Source organism: Chelonia mydas, chromosome 6 (genome assembly GCF_015237465.2).
Source record: "Chelonia mydas isolate rCheMyd1 chromosome 6, rCheMyd1.pri.v2, whole genome shotgun sequence".
NCBI lineage: Eukaryota > Metazoa > Chordata > Testudines > Cheloniidae > Chelonia > Chelonia mydas.
In genome coordinates, this window is record NC_051246.2 from 70,509,946 (window position 1) to 70,528,932 (window position 18,987).

General features: G+C 40.1%; 1 protein-coding gene across 5 annotated transcripts in view; it reads left to right on the forward strand.

The window, feature by feature from the left end:
• Positions 1-18,696, forward strand: part of ZNF106 (zinc finger protein 106) — a 76,946-nt gene extending 58,250 nt beyond the window's left edge. For 4 of the 5 annotated variants that reach the window (XM_043547830.1, XM_037900401.2, XM_037900402.2 and 1 more), the window contains exons 17-22: positions 3,895-3,957; positions 6,544-6,663; positions 7,465-7,536; positions 9,191-9,262; positions 10,219-10,365; positions 13,691-18,696. In XM_043547830.1, coding sequence (XP_043403765.1) covers positions 3,895-3,957; positions 6,544-6,663; positions 7,465-7,536; positions 9,191-9,262; positions 10,219-10,365; positions 13,691-13,747 — 531 coding nt within the window. In that variant the 3' untranslated portion in view covers positions 13,748-18,696. The other variant, XM_043547832.1, reaches the window with a different exon arrangement.
• Positions 18,697-18,987: the final 291 nt, after the last annotated feature.

Sequence of the window (18,987 nt, forward strand, 5' to 3'; positions counted from 1 at the left end):
GGTTCAATCTTTCTGCCCATTCAGTCCTGCGATTCTGAGATTACCGGTCAGTTTGTGTGTGTGATTGTTTTTGTATTGTGAACTCTGAGATCTGTTTGCTAGGAACTGAACTGAGATTACTAACTCGTTTCACGTAAATTGCTAGTCAGCCACTTGCTGCTAGCTGGAGCTGGATTTTAACTAGTTATTGAGGGGTGAAAGCCTGGATGGTTCTGGGATTGGTAGTCTGGTATGAAGGTGTGACATTACCCAGGGTACTGTCTGGACTGTTGAACAGCTGTGTCCCCTCAAATCTCCAACCTGGGGTGCCTGTTACACTGCTTTGCTGTAAGAGCAACCACTCCTGGTCTGCTTACACACAGCCTCCAGCATGTAAACTACTCCCAGTTATATTGTACAAGTGCTATAGCCAGCCACTCCTGAACTGCGCTGCAGAGTAACACCAGCAAATTCGCAGTCCCAGAGTTTCCCCCAGAAATGTGCGTCTTATCCTGCCCAGCACTCTCATGGAAAATGCAAGTTTATGTATGTACAAATCCTGTTATCTCAAATGGTGTTTCCGAAACACTTCAGTCCAAGCACACTGGTTTAGATAAAACAATAAAACAAATTTATTAACTACAGAAAGATGGATTTTAAGTGATTTACAAGTAATGAGGCATAAAAGTAAGATTTGGTCACAAGAACATAAGTTAGATATTAGTTGCATTTTACTTTTTAACAAGCTAAACGAATTTAAAGCAAAGGTCTCTCTCACCACGTTCTTCAGCAGTCTTTCTGGCTGGATTCTTTTTGGCCAGGACCCCTCTCCCAATTCAGTATTACTTTCCTTGTTGTTCAGGTGGTGGTGATGCCCTGGGCAGGCAGACAGGGAGGAGTCTCTTAGGGTGTGTGTTCCCCTTATAGTTTTCTTTTTCTTTGAAAATCCTCTCCAGCTGAGGTTAAGGAGACAGAAAGTCTATGGAGACTCAGCTGTTTCTTTGCCAAGATGTAATTTTCTTGCTCTCACCTGTTTTCCTGCCAAAGAAAGGCCTTGACCAGATGATAGTCCATTTGATGTTGCTGACGCTTGGCTGAGGCGTGGGTTTCCTTTTTCTTTCTGAGGAACTGTTTGTGGCTTTTTTTGTTGTTGTTGCAGGCTTGGATTGTCTCAATAATATCACACAGTAGACTTATAACATTACACACAGTATACCCATTTTACCAGGACAATAAGGATCAGCACATTGAGTTTTCAAATGATACACCTCACAAGGCATATTTTGCACAAAACTTACAGGTATTGTAAGGGATGAACATAAGGGTACAGATTGTCGTAGAAGCCTATCTACTACTTAAACAATCTGATGCTTTAAAGTAATTGTACTGGGTGAGTTTCATTGTCCTGTTCAGAACAGATTTTGCTGGTCCCCTAGCTTTTAAAGAAAACAATGGATTTTACAATAAAGCTGATAAATAAGCAGTTTATTTGACCCAAACACACATAATTATATCTTTGCCCGGGATGTGGGATGAATCTTTTAAAATAAAAATCGCAATTGTTGGATATATGTATATATTAGGGCTGTCAAGCGATTAAAAAAATTAATTGCTGTTTAAAAACAATAGAATACCATTTATTTTACATGTTTTTGGATGTTTACTACATTTTCAAATTAATTTCAGTTACAATACAGAATACAAAGTGTACAGGGCACACTATATTTTTGATTACAAATATTTGCACTGTAAAAAAACAAAAAAAATTGTGTTTTTCAATTCACCTCATACAAGTACTGTAGTGCAATCTCTTTATCATGAAAGTTGAACTTACAAATATAGAATGATGTACAAAAAAACCTACATTCAAAAATAAAACAATGTAAAATTTTAGAGCCTACAAGTCCGTTCAGTCCTACTTCTTGGTCAGCCAATCATTCAGACAAACAAGGTTGGTTACAATTTACAGGAGATAATACTGCCTGCTTCTTGTTAACAATGTCACCGGAAAGTGAGAACAGGCATTCGCATGGCACTGTTGTAGCTGGTGTTGCCAGATGCCCTAAAGTTTCATATGTCCCTTCGTGCTTCAACCACCATTTCAGAGAACGTGCTTCCATGCTGATGATGGATTCTGCTTGATAACGATCCAAAGCAGTGCGGAGTGATGCATATTCATTTTCATCATCCGAGTCAGATGCCACCAGCAGAAGGTGGTGGTGGGGTTTTTTTCTGGCTTGGGTTCTGTAGTTTCTGCATCAGAATGTTGCTCTTTTAAGACTTCTAAAAGCATTCTCTACACTTCGGTCCCTTTCAGATTTTGGACAGCACTTCAGATTCTTAAACATTGGATCAAGTGCTGTAGCTATTTTTAGAAATCTCACATCAGTACCTTCTTTGCGTTTTGTCAAATCTGCTCTGAAAGTGTTCTTAAAACGAACATGTGCTGGGTCATCATCCGAGACTGCTATAATAATGAAATATATGCAGAATGCAGGTAAAACAGAGCAGGAGACATTCAGTTCTCCCCCCAAGGAGTACAGTCACAAATTTAATTAACACTTTATTTTTTTTAACAAGCATCATCAGCATGGAAGCATGTCCTCTGGAATGATGGCCGAAGCATGGAATGGGGCATATGTTTAGCATATCTGGTATGTAAATACCTTGCAACGCCAGCTACAAAAGTGCCATGCAAACGCCTGTTCTCACTTTCAGGAGACATTGTAAATAAGAAGCAGGCAGCAGTGTCTCCGGTCAATGTAAACAAATTTGTTTGTCTTAGCGATTGGCAGACTAAGATGTAGGACTGAGTGGGCTTGTAGGCGCTAAAGTTTTACACTGTTTTGTTTTTGAGTGCAATTATGTAACCAAAAAAAAATCTGCATTTGTAAGTTACACTTTCATGATAAAGAGATTACACTACAGTACTTGTATGAGGTGAATTGAAAAAATACTATTTCTTTTGTTTATCATTCTTACAGTGCATATATTTGTAATAAAAAAAATAAAGTGAGCACTGTGCACTTGGTATTCTGTGTTGGAATTGAAATCAATATTGAAAATGTAGAAAAACATCCAAAAATATTTAATGAATTTCAGTTGGTATTCTATTGTTATAAATGCGATTAGTTGCAATTAATTTTTTTGAGTTAATCGCGTGAGTTAACTATGATTGATTGGCTGTGTGTGTGTAATATATAGTGTATAAATGGCTCTGATTACCATTTGGGCAGCTTAATGTGTTTCCTAATGTTGTAGCTATACACTGAATAATTAATTTTTAAGGGGTTCTTCACACTGTATTAAGATTGGAAGGGGTAGAGGATACAGGAGGAAGTATTTGTGAAGTCAATATGCCTTAGTGAAATATATTGCTACACCTCTACCCCGATATAACGCAAATTCGGATATAACGCGGTAAAGCAGCGCTCCAGGGAGCGGGGCTGCTTAACCTCATTGTATCTGAATTCGTGTTACCACAAGAGGTTTCTCTGTGCCCCACCACTTACTTGCTGTGGCCCCCCCCACCTCACCTCCGCCTCCTCCCACAAGTGCACCGTGCCGTTTTGCTTTTCCCCCCTCCCTCCCAGGCTTGCTGCACCAAACAGCTGATTCGCGGTAAGCCTGAGAGGGAGGGGGGAGAAGCGGAGCGGCAGTGACACGCTCAGGGGAGGAGGCGGAACGGAGGTGAGCTGGGACGGGGAGCGGTTCCTCTCCCTGCCCCGATATAACGCAGTCTCACCTATAAGATGGTAAGATTTTTATGGTTCCCGAGGACCGCGTTATATCGGGGTAGAGGTGTACTTTAAAGTAAGCAAATCCTTACTCAAGTAGTGTGTACGTGTTGTTTCACTCATATATCAAAAATGATCCAGAAGTCAAAACTAACTGTTTTGTTGTCCTCTTTAAAAGGTTGTGAACGATCTGGTGTTCAGTGGCTCCAGTGACCAATCTGTCCACGCCCACAATATACATGTAAGTCATTCAGATACTTGAAACCCTAAATAGCTTTTACTGTTGAGGTGATAAAAGCAATGAGAATTTCTTTGGACGCCCATATGCTTAAGAGGATATGGTGACTCTTACGCTACTTTGTATAGCACCTTTCTATTTGAGGAACGCAAAGCACTTTGTAAACATTATCCTTCATTCCTAGGATATTGAAAAATTGGGGAGGGTACAGAAAAGAGCAACAAGAATGATCAAAGGATTTGAAAACTTGCCTTTTAATGAGAGATTCAAGGAGTTCAATATATTTAACTTTATCAAAGAGAGGGTTAAGGGGTGATTTGCTCACAGCCTATAAGTACCTACATATGGAACAGAAGGCTCTTCAGTTTAGCAAACAACTGTATTACAAGATCCAGTGGCTAAAAGTTGAAGCTAGACTAATTTAATCTAAAAAATAAGGCATGCATTTTCAGCAATGAGTAATTAACTATTAGAACAACTTACCAAGGGTTATAGTAGGTTTTCTATCACTAGAAATTCTTTAATCAAGATAGGATGTTTTTCTAAAAGATATGCTCTAGTTCAAACAGGAACTAATTCAGAAAAGTCTGATGTCCTGTATTATTCAGGAGGTCTGACTAGATGTCGGTGGGTCAACTGCAGAGCTAGAAGTAGAAATCAGAAATCCTGACTTCCAATCCCCAACTCGCACCAATAGGATTACTCCCTTCTCTCTTTTGAAAATGCTGCCTTTGTTTTGAAACGGTATCACAGAGTAATTGAAAATGCCAAAAGCCATGATGCAAAGTGGTGGACACAGAATAATTAGTCTGGTGATGTATTTCGTGCAAATGGTAATGTGGTTAATTCTGTTTAGCAACTGCTGATTCTTCCTCTTAAACTTCGGGGGTGGGGGAGAAGGAGCATGTACCAGTTCCTAGTGGCTGTGGTAATATGGTTGCAAGTGTACTTTGTTAGAAATTATGCTTTACCAAATGGGGCAGAAAGTTGGAAATGAGGAAACTAAAGGATGTCTAGGAAACTGCTGCTGGTAACTTCAGGTCACGTTTTGGTTTGACTTTGGGTTTCTATAAGCTAGGTAAAAGGTACTGCAATTACTTTTTAAGTGAGATACATACATGAGAAATATATAATGTTCAGGTTGGCATGAGTAAGCATTTAAAACTTTGAAAAGGAGTTAGCCCAAGACTAAAGCTAGCACAGCGGTTGCAAAGGCAGTTTAAATAGGTACTGCTGGGAAGGACAGGAGAAAGATGGAGACTATCCCTTCGTCCAGAATCCCTTGGACCCAGAGCAGTGAAGGGGAGACCCTCATTTGGGGGCAGTAGGACCCATATGGCTGCCTACTCGGGGAATTCTGCACCTATAAAATATGCAGAATTTTAAAATATTGTGCGTAGAATTTTTATGTCAAAATAACACAATATAATCACTCCAGTTTCAATTATTTTGGTAATTTATTTCAAAATACCTGTCAACAAGTACGTCAACAATACAGACAACAACAAAAAAGAAAGTTTAAAGAAACCCCTATAACAACCCTGTTGTTGGGGGGCTCTGGAGGGAGCTGGGTGGAGACCCCAGAGCCCAGACACCTGCACTCCCATTCCCCAGAGCTTAGCTGCAGGACACCCCCCGGCCCAGACACCCTCAGAATCCAGACACAGGGCATCCCTCAGCCTAAACACACACAGACCCCTCCTGCCAGAGCCCAGCTGCAGGGCAGCCCCCAGACACCAGTCCTTCCCTCCCCCCCCCCACGAACCCCAGCCGTGGGGCAGCTCCCAGCCCAGACACCAGCACCCCCAGAGCCTTTCCTCGCCCCCCCCCCCCCACTTCTTTACTGTCCTCCTGGGGGTCATGGTGTGTGGCTCTGTCCTTCCTGACCTTTTGCCAGCGGTGGTTCGGTCTCCCAGGCCCTCTCCTTTCCCGGAAGAATAAGAATCAAAGAGCGTGCAGCCTCCAGCCCCATCAGGCTGGGTGCTCTGCTTACTGCGAGTTGGGCTCTGCAGAGTCTAGTGGCGGTCTAGTGGCTGTGGGAAAAGAAACCACAGGGAGGAGTTGGCCTGAGACTGAAGCCAGCAGAGCAGTTGTAGAAGCAGTTTGACCAGGGAGTGTCAGATGCTGCTAAGGTCATCACACTGCTTTCCGCAGTTTCCACACTGAACGTTCTTTCTCCTATGGTGAATGGCTGTTCATCATGTCTCCCCTGCCCTTCTTTTGTTTTTCCTTTTGGCAAATTCCCTCCATTGTAAAAAAACCAAAAAAACAAAGGATTTAAGTAACAAACGATAAATAAAAATAATCATGGCACTAACATGATGTTGCGCACTGTTACTCTGCTTGTATGTTGTATCCGTTTTCCTGCCTTATCTATTTAGATTGTAAGCTCTTTGGGATAGGGTATTTGTCTTATGATATGTTTGTATGGTGCTATATACAATGGGGCCTTGTTCTTTGTTAGCCCCTAGGCAGTTCTGTAACATAATGAATAATAAAACTATTATTTCAATGAGAAACCTGCAGACTTGCTGTTTGCATCTGTTTTCATGATTTAATGGATGTTCTTTCTTCCTTGTCTTGACACAGACAGGAGAGCTGGTACGAATCTATAAAGGCCATAATCATGCAGTAACTGTTGTGAACATCCTAGGGAAGGTGATGGTGACTGCTTGCTTGGATAAATTTGTCCGTGTTTATGAGCTACAGGTAAGAAAATAAATGATGTCCAGGAACAGAACTTATCTATTCTATTTTTTTGTACATTTCAGAAGCTCCAGAGCAAAATACCATATTAATTATCTTTACTTCCTAGTTTCCAGCCCCTCCCTCTTCTACCACTTAAAATTCTCAACCTTCTCCTTGACCAATTTGCTGTGGGGTTTTAAAATAATTCAACAGGTAATCACTTGCATGAGCCAGACTGGTTCTCTGGTTGCACTCATTTTAACTGTAGAAGAAACTGAAGTGTTTTTTTTTTTTTCCAAATGATTCTGGACAATTAGTTTTCTGTTCTTTGAAAGGCTGAGTGGCATGTAGTCTGTCCCTGTAAACTGAATCACCTTAATGGCCACTCCCTAGTAGTCCGTACTCTCATGCAGAAAACAGTGGGTGGATTCTCATAGTTTCTTGCATGTTGACTTGGCAGGAGCTGGGAGGACCAGTGAGGCAATATTCTCAGCCCCTGAAGAACAAATGCTTTTTATTGCTGAACAATCCCTCCAGATGATTAGTGGTGTTGACAGGCTCTGAAGGGAGTAAAAAAAAAAAAAAAAAAAGGCCTGAAAGAATAGACTGAGGGGAGAATGGTGGGATCCTTGCCATTAATTAAGAAATTAATAGCACACAGTACAACGTGGCACCCACGAGGACTTTAAAAATGTAGTCTCGTGTAATAGTCAGTGCTCCTAACTCTTAAAAAGTCACTATTGATTATGCGAGCCAATAAAAAATGCCTGCAAAATGTCATACTATTAAATGCCTGATGTTTCATTTTCTTTTCTTCCCAAGTCTCATGACCGTTTGCAAGTCTATGGAGGACACACAGATATGATCATGTGTATGACTATTCATAAGAGCATGGTAACTCTCCTCCTTTCATTGATCTAAAATAGAAAGTCTTGTTTGTTAGCTGATGATAGTGTTGATTTCAGATTTTATTGATATCAGTGGTAGATGATTTAATTATTTTAACTTCCCTTATTCTGCTAGAGAGAGGACCATTTAAAATGGTAGTCAAAAGAATAATAATAATTAATGAATAATAAAGAAAAGCTGTTTATATACCAGCTAAATACAGCAATGTAGCAATTCTGGAAAGTCGTTCATATGCTATATTGTGTTGGCAAGATTGAGCTGTTTGATTGCTAATATTGTAACATAATTTCATGACTATAGCTCTCTATCAGCCAGACATAAGACATTAATTTCATCTTCATAGTGTGCATCGTTACTATAATCAGAACAGTTCAAGAATTACTGAGGGTTTTAATACTTTAAGTGTGTCTGTCCTGTTTCAGACATTTTCTCCAGCAGCTATATGACTAGACTTAGTAGGACTTCACTCAGTCAAACCATTTCAAACTTTCAGGACCATACTTTCAAATTAACACATGTGAAGTGCATGAACATTTTTTAACTGACTTAGGTATACAAATACCATGATGCACATGCAGGTTAGGGTTTATAGTATACACAAAGATCTGAGTACTTGCCTGCTTAAGCTGGACACCTTTAAAAACTTGTGAATGTGCAGTTGAAAACTTGTTCCTGAACTTTGATAAAATGAGAGTTAAAATGGGAAGTGCTTAATATTTCTGATTTTCAAATTTGTAATAACAAAAGAGTGAAGTGTAGTAAAACTGGGAACCAGTGCACTATGGGAAATGCATTTTTTTTTTCCGAGCCCCGCTTCTCATGGGGCTGAAGTTGAGATTTAACTGTGCCCAAGCTGTGTGATTGTAGTCCAAGATTTATGCTGTACCATATTTCTGAGGTGCTTTAGGCATCTAGACACAAATGAAGACTAGCAGTCAGTGAAGTGTACTATACAATGGACATTCTCTCACGCTTCTGTATCTGTTTGAACACTAGGGTATAGTCCCTTCCCTGCAGCAGATAGATAATTGGTACCTTCTGATAGTGGAAATAAGAAATAACGCGTCAGTTTATCAGCTATCTGTTAGCTTTGTATTTCTCCAACACTACAAATTGAACCATTAGCCATCAGTTTACTGCTGTTTGTTAGAGCTCAGGAACCGCATACTTCTAGATGGTCTGTAAACCAGTTAGATACAGACCATTTACAGACCAAGTCCTGGAAATGTCTTTAAGGGACTCTGTCAGGTTGAAGAATAATTTTTTAATTTACCTGTTAATAAGACTACTAAAATTGAAAGAATTTTTACAATCTAATTTACACTACAAACAGCCAAAAAAAAAAAAAAAATTGTTTTGCATTTAGTTTGTATATGGAAATAGGCGAGTTAATTTCTCATTCTGGTTCTCTACGTGTTTCAGGGGTGCAGCAGAGTTTCTGAATCAAAACTCTTTCAATGACTGTTCAAATAACCATTTTTAAATCTTAAGTTTTGGATCTAAGAAGTGTTTCAAAATTGGAAGCCTTAAGTGCATAGGCTTTCCACTTCATATGTTTCATACTTGATCTTTTTGCCTGTTACCTCTTTAAAAACACATCTTTATTATTTTTTTCTCTTTCATAATTTTTTCTTCACAGATCTACACTGGCTGCTACGATGGCAGCATCCAAGCTGTGCGGCTTAATCTGATGCAGAATTACCGTTGCTGGGTAAGGAACAAAGCATTTCTAGTTTTCAGTTCTTTATCCTTCCTTATTATAGTTTCTAGACCAATCTCCTGTGTCTGGACAGAAATCAAGGGATGGAACAGATTCATTTTCATGATTTTTTTAGAGCACTCTTTCCGTTTAGCCAGTCACACATCTTTTAAGCTCCACTGTGAAAATAGTTTAACCTCTGGGAGCAGTTGCCTTGCCAGGAACCCTGTAGTAGATGGCAGGTGCTATGTTTTGAGGTAGATAAGTGATTGTTTTTAAAAATCTTTCTCTTATATTGCCTGTTTCAAGCTGAGTGTGTGGCACGTGCCGACTTCTGAAACAAAAAGCTTTTACTGCACCCACTGTGCATAGAAACACTTGCACTAATGTTAGTCTTGCATCTAAATCTTTTTTTTTTTTCTTTAAAAACAAAAACCTCTTACTTCCTGTTTTTCTGGCCCACTAGATATTTCCAGCTGCACAATGACGTTGTTTCCGATGAATTTTCATGCTGGCAAGTTTAATGGCTGTAAAGCTCCATTGAGAGCCCATTTGTTCTAGACTTAGCTTAACTAGAAAAGACAACACAGGGCCTTATACTACTGTTGCACCAAATTTCACTCCTCCCTAAAACTGGTGCTAATGGAATCATAGAATCATAATGTTCGAAGGGACAGCAAGAGTCATCTCATCTAAACCCCTGCCAAGATGTTGTTGCGGCTAAACCATTCACCCTCCTTTTGAAAACATCCAGTTAAGAAGCTTCCACAACCTCCCAAAGCAGTTTGGAGACATGGGCTCAGTAGTTTGATATGAGGAAGGATGAAGTATGGAGGCAGTGTGTGAGAGAAACTCTTTTTGGTGGAATATTATTGGGCAGCAGGGATGAAAGCATTATCTCACTTCTTTCTTTTCCCCTCCTCCCTCACCTCGCCCCCACGGCTTATTACAATACACTCTCCCACTAGTGGCATGGATGTTCACTGATATTTGGAGTTGTGGACCACCTGAAACAACACTTGCTGACAGATCACACCAACCCACATTTTCAGACCCTAAAATGTCGCTGGAAGAACTGCGATGCCTTCTTCACTTCCAGGAAAGGTTCCAAGCAGGTATGTGATGAAGAAATTGGATTTGCATGGTGGTCTGGCAAAAAGCAGAGTAAGAAAGTATACAGGATGATAGAATCTTAAATATAAAGTACAGACTATGTTACCATAATTTGGACTTCCTTATTTTCCATGTAGGACCCTACTAACGGTCAAATCCTACTAGCCTCAGTCATGCAGATAGTTTAATTGAATTCAGTAAAAATATTTATATAAGTAAGTTCAGCAGGACTTGACCCTCAATATACAATTCCCAGTGCAGCCTTAGTCTATTCTGAGACACCTGGTCATTTTGAAACAGTGTAAATAAGACACACAATTTGTTGTCGATAGTACCTACAATGTGGTTGGCATTTTCCAAACATTAAAGAAGCCACTGTGCTTGTGCTGAGGAATGGAAATTGGCTTTGTAAAGAAAAGCTTAACTGTTGCCTTTTTAACTGAGTTTTTATTCCATGATTTGCATGTCTTTTAAGTAGAAAATAATAATTTTTTCCTGGATGTTGTTTTTTCTCAACTTTTGGGAAGCATTCCTTCTTTGAACAGACCTAAAATGAACATGGCTGGTTTTGTTGAACAAATTAAATATAGATGATGCAAAGAGATTTATGAGTTGGTGTTAGCACAGCTGGGAGAATTGTGGTTTTCATTGGACAGAATGAGGAGAAAAAGGGAGTATGAGAGCCTGATGTTACCTGGATTAAAGTATAAAGGAAGATCTGCCATGCTTAGCAATAAAACCATTCTGATTCTAGGCAGTTTAAGCTGTTAGAGTCTGCTGCCTGTTTGTTGAATGCTATAAAAAGTACACAATGAAGAGAGGTTTGTTTGAGGACTGAAAAGCAGAACTGAAGTCTTTCATTGATCTTCTAAAATCTATATACAGTGAAAACAGCCCACCAGGAGCAAATCTCAAAAATTCTAGATTAAACTGTGGTTTGGAGATGAGAAGGAATATATAATCATAGGGCCAGACTTTACCACCTTCCTCACTTCTTTTTTTTTTAGGATGGGATTATTCACTGAACTGCATACCATTCAACATGAGCAGGGGTGGCAGAATGTAACGCAAATTAGTTGTATGAAAACTGATAATAGCTGGATGTCCTTTGAGATTACTGATGTACTTTTTATATTTTATACTTCAGAAAAGGGAAGGGAATTGGCCTCTAAAAGTATTCATAGTAAGGCTATGTTTTAGTCATGGGTATTTTTAGTAAAAGTCATGGACAGGTAACAGGCAGTTAACAAAAATTTACGGCCTGTGACCTGTCCATGACTTTTACTATATACCCCCGACTAAAATGGGGGGGGGGCGCGCTGCGGGTGCTGGGGAATGGGAGAGGGATGCTGTGGATGCTTGGGGGGGGGGGTGATGCGCTGTGTGGGGGGGAGGGGGCGGGGGTTGGTGGGACTGGGACAGGTTCCCTACCGGGCTCCTGGGAAGCAGCGAGCTCCAGCTCCTAGCTCCACCTGCTGCCTTTGCTCTGCCCCAAAACCTAGTTCTGCATCTTCCATTGGCTGGGAACCGCAGCCGATGGGAGCTGCGGGGGCAGTGCCTGCAGGCGGGGGCAGCACAAAGAGCTAGGAGCTGACGGAGGGGAGCTGAATCCCCCCTTCCTGTTCCCCCTTCCTGAGCCCCCACACACACCTAAACTCCTGCTGCTGGGGGTCGGGGGGGCCCAAGACTGCCCCAGCAATGGCCAGTGCAACTGGCAGCTCCTAGGCCAACCGCACAAGCCACTGCAGAAGTCACAGAATCCATGACCTCCGTGACAAACACCTAGCCTTATTCATGGCTATCAAGTTGTGCATGTAACTAGTATTTGCAATCATGTGATCTTACCAATTACCCTCATTCTCCCTCCACTGTTCTTCTTCCCCCATTCCCACCTACTGTTTGTTCCCTTGTTGCATCTTTAATTCTGCTATAAGCTCTTTGGGTCTGGAATCATGTCTCCTACATATTTTCACTCCTGGGGGGATTCTGCGCCAAAAAATAAGTTCTGTGAAATTCTGCATACTTTATATGTCAAAATAATGCAATATAATCACACCAGTTTCAATTGTTTTGGTACCTTATTTAAACTACAATACAGAAAAATCACAATAACTATTCAGCATTTCCTAAACACATGAAAGTTAAGTTACAGACACTTGGTAACTAATACCCTGCATTCCAGTTATAATCCTGGATTTTCATTTAAATTACATTACAGAATGCCAAACAGCAACAAAAAAAGTAGAATGTCATTTTAAATTGCTCAGACTTCCACACATGAAAGTCATACAGTTTTTCTAGTCATTGTCCTGGACTTGGCTGGGTACTTTGGGAAGTGGTTCGTTCTGATTGTCCTGACCTTTTATTGACTGTTAGGTAAATGTTTTATTTGCCCTCAGTCCTTTTTTTTTTTTTTTTTTTTTTTTTTTTTTTTTTTAAATGGATAAGTAAAACAAATCCTGAGCTGTAATCTAACCCCATTGTGCCACTTCGGCACAGGAAAAAAGTGAGAAAGCACATAGATCTTCTTAGCTGATTCCCTTTACTGTCATTTATAATAAGGCTCCTTTACATCACTCTGGCTATGTAAAAAGAAAAGGAGGACTTGTGGCATCTTAGAGACTAACAAATTTATCTGAGCATAAGCTTTCGTGAGCTACAGTTTTTGAGCTGTAGCTCACGAAAGCTTATGCTCAGATAAATTTGTTAGTCTCTAAAGTGCCATAAGTCCTCCTTTTCTTTTTTGCGGATACAGACTAACATGGCTGCTACTCTGAAATCTGGCTATGTAGGGAACCTAAAACTTTCACAGGTTTTATGCTCCTAGGGGAAATGACTGAGAATGGGACCAGTTAACTAATAATAGCAACATTAACAACATATAACCTTAACAGTCAGGCTGCTACATTTCTGCCTCAGAGAATGAGATCAATTAACCATCAACAGCAACTTTAACAATGTTACTAAGTACACAGTCAGGCGGCTAGTGCATCAGAGAATGAATCCGTTAACTCAGGCAGGACTGCTAAATTTGTGCCTCTAGCCTGCCTCATGCATAATAAAAAGCCTTACCCTTCCACACCAGTGAGGGATGGGGGCTTGTGGGTTTTTTTTTTTTTTCTTGATTTGAATTGTGTTGGAGATGGGATGCTTTATATTGTACATATTCATGTCTTGCTTGCTAGGCACCTTGATATGGATTGTAGGGTGTTAATGTCTTCTGCAAGCCAGTGATTTCTCAATGTGTTCAGAATGCTGTGCACTGGGGCTTCTAGAACCCTTTGCACTAGTTCTTTAATGACTTGTTCTCTGTTCCTCTCCCTCCAGGATGCTGCAGGACACATTGAAAGACATGCCAAGGATGACAGCAGAATCGACTCATGAAGCTTTTCACCTCCCATATTGGGAAGTAATTTTATACATCAGAACTATTCCATACATCATTCTCCTCTTGCCCTGTCCTCTTTCCTCCTCCTTTTCCTCCTTGGAGTGGAAAAAGGGAGTGGGGCCTAACTCTCTTTTACAGAGACTGCATGAGACATGCAACTCTGTAGAAATGGGAGCGGCCCATTAACACTCAGACCAAACCGTGTCTAGTTTTTTGTCCAGTTTTTATTCATCAGAAGACACTTTGAGCATCCCCTCTTGTCTGCCCATTTGAAGAAGTGCATTCTGTGCATCTAAGATTGGGCATTCAGAGGTATACTCTGACTGAGATAAAACTAGGTGCCAGCATTCACTAACTCACCTTCAAATGTGCAAGGATTTAACCAAGGCGAGTAGTGTTCAACTGTTTCATGTTGTATGCAAATCCCACACATACTTTCATTTTTTAGCCAATTTTAATAAAATATTTTCTAACGACAAGGACACAAGTTCCACAGAGAGTTATCACTGAATTTCCATTGCAAATTTTGGCTGTCCTCAGAAAACTTTATAGTATTTTAATGGGAAACTAGAATGAAGTGGTTCCTTTTTTTAATGTTAACTGCAATTTATGATTTGACGTTTTGAATATTCTTTGTGTAAAGGTTGCTCTGATCGGTAAAATGCACAGTGACTTCACAGGATTTCACTGTCCTGCACACTACAGTCTCGAAGGAGATTTGTGATGAGGGCAGATGCTTTTTTTGAGAGGTGTTCCAGCCGCAAAGCAGCCTGACTTCTTCCTTCATACACCCACTTCGTGATCTCTAACAAATTAAAAGACTAGAGACCTTAGTGCAAGACAGTACAGAGAATAATGCCAGCTTTGTATTTTGCATTTTGACAACCACTACTGTCTTGATACAACACCAGAGCTGGATTCCTGATTTTTGGTAGTTTATTTTGGCAGATTTCATAACTTACTTTAGTTGAGATCTTGCATAGAATTTTGTTGACTGGCACTGCAGTCCTGTCTTTTCATGGAAAGTCAGTTTACTGAGCAGACGCACAGGCGCCACACGTCTGAACGTCGCCATTTTGGTGTTGCTCAGTTTCAAGTGTAAACTGACTTTATTTGCATCAGCTTTGCAATCACTGGAGTTTATCATGGAAGCGTGCAACAAAGAGAGCTGCTGGGTGTGGAGCAGGATTTTAGAGTCCAAGGATCTCAAGCAGAAGCTGAGGGTACCAAGTGCGTATCATCTGTAGAAGACTTCATTCTACGAATGCTTTTAAGATACCACAAACTGCCATAGAGGGAAGGCCATGCTTGTTGTTTCTAGTGGTCTGATTTGCTCCTTACTTATTCCTGAGGAGGACTGAAATCTCATTTGTCCAGCAGGAACTGCAAAAGAGAAAAGGCTGTTTGTGGGATTGGTCTCTCCCTGCCCACTCTTCCCCCTCATCCCCCTCCCGCCCCAACACCTTCTAGGTCATGAGACTAAGTGAAGGTAGCAAAGGGTGATCTTCCCTCCCTTTTAATAATACCAGCTCATTACAGGAAAGTATGAGTTCTCACTAGATGTGCAAAGAAGGCAAAAAGAAACCTAGTGGCAGAAACTGCTTTTTTCATAGGCAAGTCCAGAACCTGAGCATATTCAAAGAGGTTGAATATGCTCAGAGTTTCATCTGGTGTCTCTTCAGTTACTGAGGTCAAGGCTTAAATATTCCTAATGCAGATTAATGTAATGTTATAGCCTTGCTTTTTGGTGACGGAGAAACCTTTTTTGTCCACCAAAGTGATTGAGGAAAGCCCGCCACATACTCTGTCTTGCTACTAAATCAAAGACTTCACTTTATTGAATCTCTGAAAATCATCCTTTTATGTTGTCTGACAGAGGGGTGAAAAATCTCTGTAGTTACACAAAATCAATATTTTTCTTGTCTCTTTAACTTTAGCAATGGAATAAAGTGCTCACCTTATTTCCTGAGCTGTAGGAGTCCTCATGGTTCAAAGACTTGTAAAGAAATAGGTTATTAATGTATTGATAAGTTTTTCCTTTGTGAAAAGACTTCTCCAAAGAAAAGCAGAGAATTGCCCTGGGGGCCTTGATGTTTTTGCTGTGGCCTATGGATGGAGTACTTTAAGTGCCAGTCTAATTCAAGGAGCTCTCTGAGCAGTGTAATTTTTGTGTGCGTGCGGTGGGATTTTTTGGCAACTCCTTTCACAGTGAAAGCAGTTCAAATTGGTGAAAATCTTAAAACACAAGGGTGTGGAAGGCTTACAAAGCACCTCCTAAATCACTGACTTTCACACAATAGGAAGGGGGCATGCAAAGGTGTGGAAGAAACTGAATTTTTTAGGATGTTAGTAGCAGAATGTGATTTGAAGTGAAGGTACAGAGCCATGTGTATTAAGGACAGGCTTGTGGAGTGCAGTGTTTGTACCATTCTGAGGACTGGTGTGCGCATGCATTTTGTTACTTTTCCATGTGGTACTTTGCATTCTTTCCCAATTTCTTTAATATGTTGGGAGACTGTTGATGACTGTTCACAAGAATGTGTGAATGTTCTTTTCACTATATTAAGTGTTGCAAGGCATGCAGTTCTCACACTTTTCATTTGTGTTCCTGACTACTTATAAGGGTGTGTGCGCGGGGGGGTGGGGGGGTTGTTTTTTTTTAATTTTAGTTGGATGAGAGTGAACAAAGCTTTCCAATTCTTTTTTTTCTTTCTTTTAAGTTCATTTCAAGACATCTTAAATCTTTTCTTTGGTTAACTTTTTTAAACTATCCTCCCAATGTAGTTGGAATTGATGAAATGTAGCCTTCTATTATGCCAGAAAGAGAGAACTAACTGTGGTTCCCACCTGGGTGCCTATGTTTGGTAGCTTACAAAGAAACAGATGTTGATTTAAATATTAGAATTAGTGGTGGTCAGGGGAAATTATATAGGTGGATGAGCTTTAAAAAAGTTTTAGCAGCATATTCATAAATTGTCTGTAGTTACTTTTGGGGTTCAGAGAAAAATGTTACACCATTTTGCTGCATCACAGCAAATTTCCATGAGAGAGCGCTAAGCCACAAAGCTATCATGAAGATCTGAACTTTCCCAAAGTTGAGGGGTATTTGGATATGGGGTTCAGTTTTGGGTCCATCTGTATTATCTACTTTCCTACCTGTTCAACTGGAAATCTGGGCGGATTGAATGTAATGATCACTTCGTTCGTCCAGGCACTAAGAAAATTGCAGGGACGGTAGTTGGTAAATTAATTTTTCATTAGGGCTTTAAATTTAAAATCTGGGTTTATTAGGCAAATTTGGTCCCCCTTCCCCTCCGCCCCCCCCCCCCCCCCCACACACACACACACAGGAGTCTGACATCTGGCATCCCTCCACTCAAAGGAGGACTAGAAATTGTCTTGGGAAAGGGGAATATTTGTTGAAAGAGTAGATCTCTCTAGGAAAGCAATACTACACATCTGAAGCAGTGTTGAAGACTGTTTTTATTTGGCTTTTCTTGAAAGGAAAGAGTTAAAAAATAAAGTAACTAGAGGAAAGTGGGGCTTTATTTTTATTTTTTCATATATATTGGCTAAGGGCTGTGTATGGTGTATAACTAAAATATGATGGTCTTGCTGGAGTGCATAGCACCATTTCCCTTCTCTTGACACCCCCCCTTCTCTCCGCCCCCCGCCCAACAATACTGATATTTTGCTTATGCCATGACCATGTTTAGTGGGTGTAAGTGCTCAGAACACGATCGTGTTGTGGTAACATCGGAACTATCTTATGTATCACAGAAGATAATCTTTCAGGAAACCTTTCCATTGTATATCTCTTCTTAAAAAAAATAAAATAAAAAAAAGACTAATCTGGGAATTCCACGTTTGCCTATTCCACCTCCAATCACAAGGAGGGAATAAATGGAGTAGCTCTAAAAAGTGTTATCATGTTCTAGCTATATCCCAGATTACAACTTCTTTGTTCTCAGAAAACAGCAGTTGAGTTGGTTGGTAGATTATCAATGTTATTGCTTTTCAGACATCTTTTCCCCTCCCAATCGCAGGGCTTTAATGGAAGAAATGGTAGCTAGTTGATGGTTTAGTGTTTCTCACCCCCAGCCCCCAAGACGCCTTAATTACTGAGCTGTGGTCAGCAAGGGCCATTTTGGAGGTAATGGGGGATTTTTCCGCCCATGGCAAAAGAAAATCTTTTCAATTCATCGATAGAAAAATGCATTAAATACCCCAGCTTCTGTTTGCCTTCTTGTGACAAGTGTTTAGAATGCAGACTTCAAAAATGCGTGGTCAAAATATAAGATGATAAATGGAATTCTTTGTCAAAGCCTGTTGTTAAACATCACAAGTTTGGCTGCAAGGTTTTCTGTGCATATTTGCAGACCTTCACACTGCAACACTACTGGATCAAAATAAACAAAGAACAACAACGAAACATAAATGCAAATCAAGTTCTAGCAAACACTGGATTCCTGTGGATAAATATGTGGTCATGACAGGATGACTTCCCTTTTGTAACTAAACACAAATACAAGATGAAATTTAAGACGTTTTCAGGTACGTATGGTACTATTACCTGGAGATTCTCTAGATAGTCCCAAATTGTAGAATATGCAAGAAAGATTATTGAAATTGTTTGTTATTGTTTGTAAAATATTTATTAGTAAAAATAAAGAGCAAACTGTGTAGGTAAAGTGGTTTTTTTAATATGTGCCTGCCAGCTTCTCCAACTTCATTTTGTTACAAACGTTAAACCTAATCTTTGGAAGAATGAAAGTGGGATAAACCAATGTGGCTCTTAAGTATTTCATAAGTAAAGCTGTGTGGATCATGTGCACAGAATGACTTGGCCTTTCCTCTTTCATTTTGGTGCAAAGCTGTGAACATATTAATGGAACTTTATAAGCAAAACCAAAAGAAAAGAAAAAATAAAAGTTCTTTATACTAAGATGTTCTGTCTGTCAGCTTAATTCTTCATTCTGAATGGAATTTAATTCCTTCACTGGATAATTTAGAATGATTTAATCTATCCACTGTGATAACTCTTATATGGAATGAGCAGAAAGTGTAACATTCATGTGTGCTTCCAATTGGGAATTAAAGGCTGTGGACTGACCACTGGACTGGAATCTAGATACCCTTGTGTTCTGGCCTGCCTTGCTAGAGTTGCCATGTCACCTTAGGCAAGTTACTTAACCTTTCTCTAATATTGAAGTACCTCATGTGGATGGTGAGGATT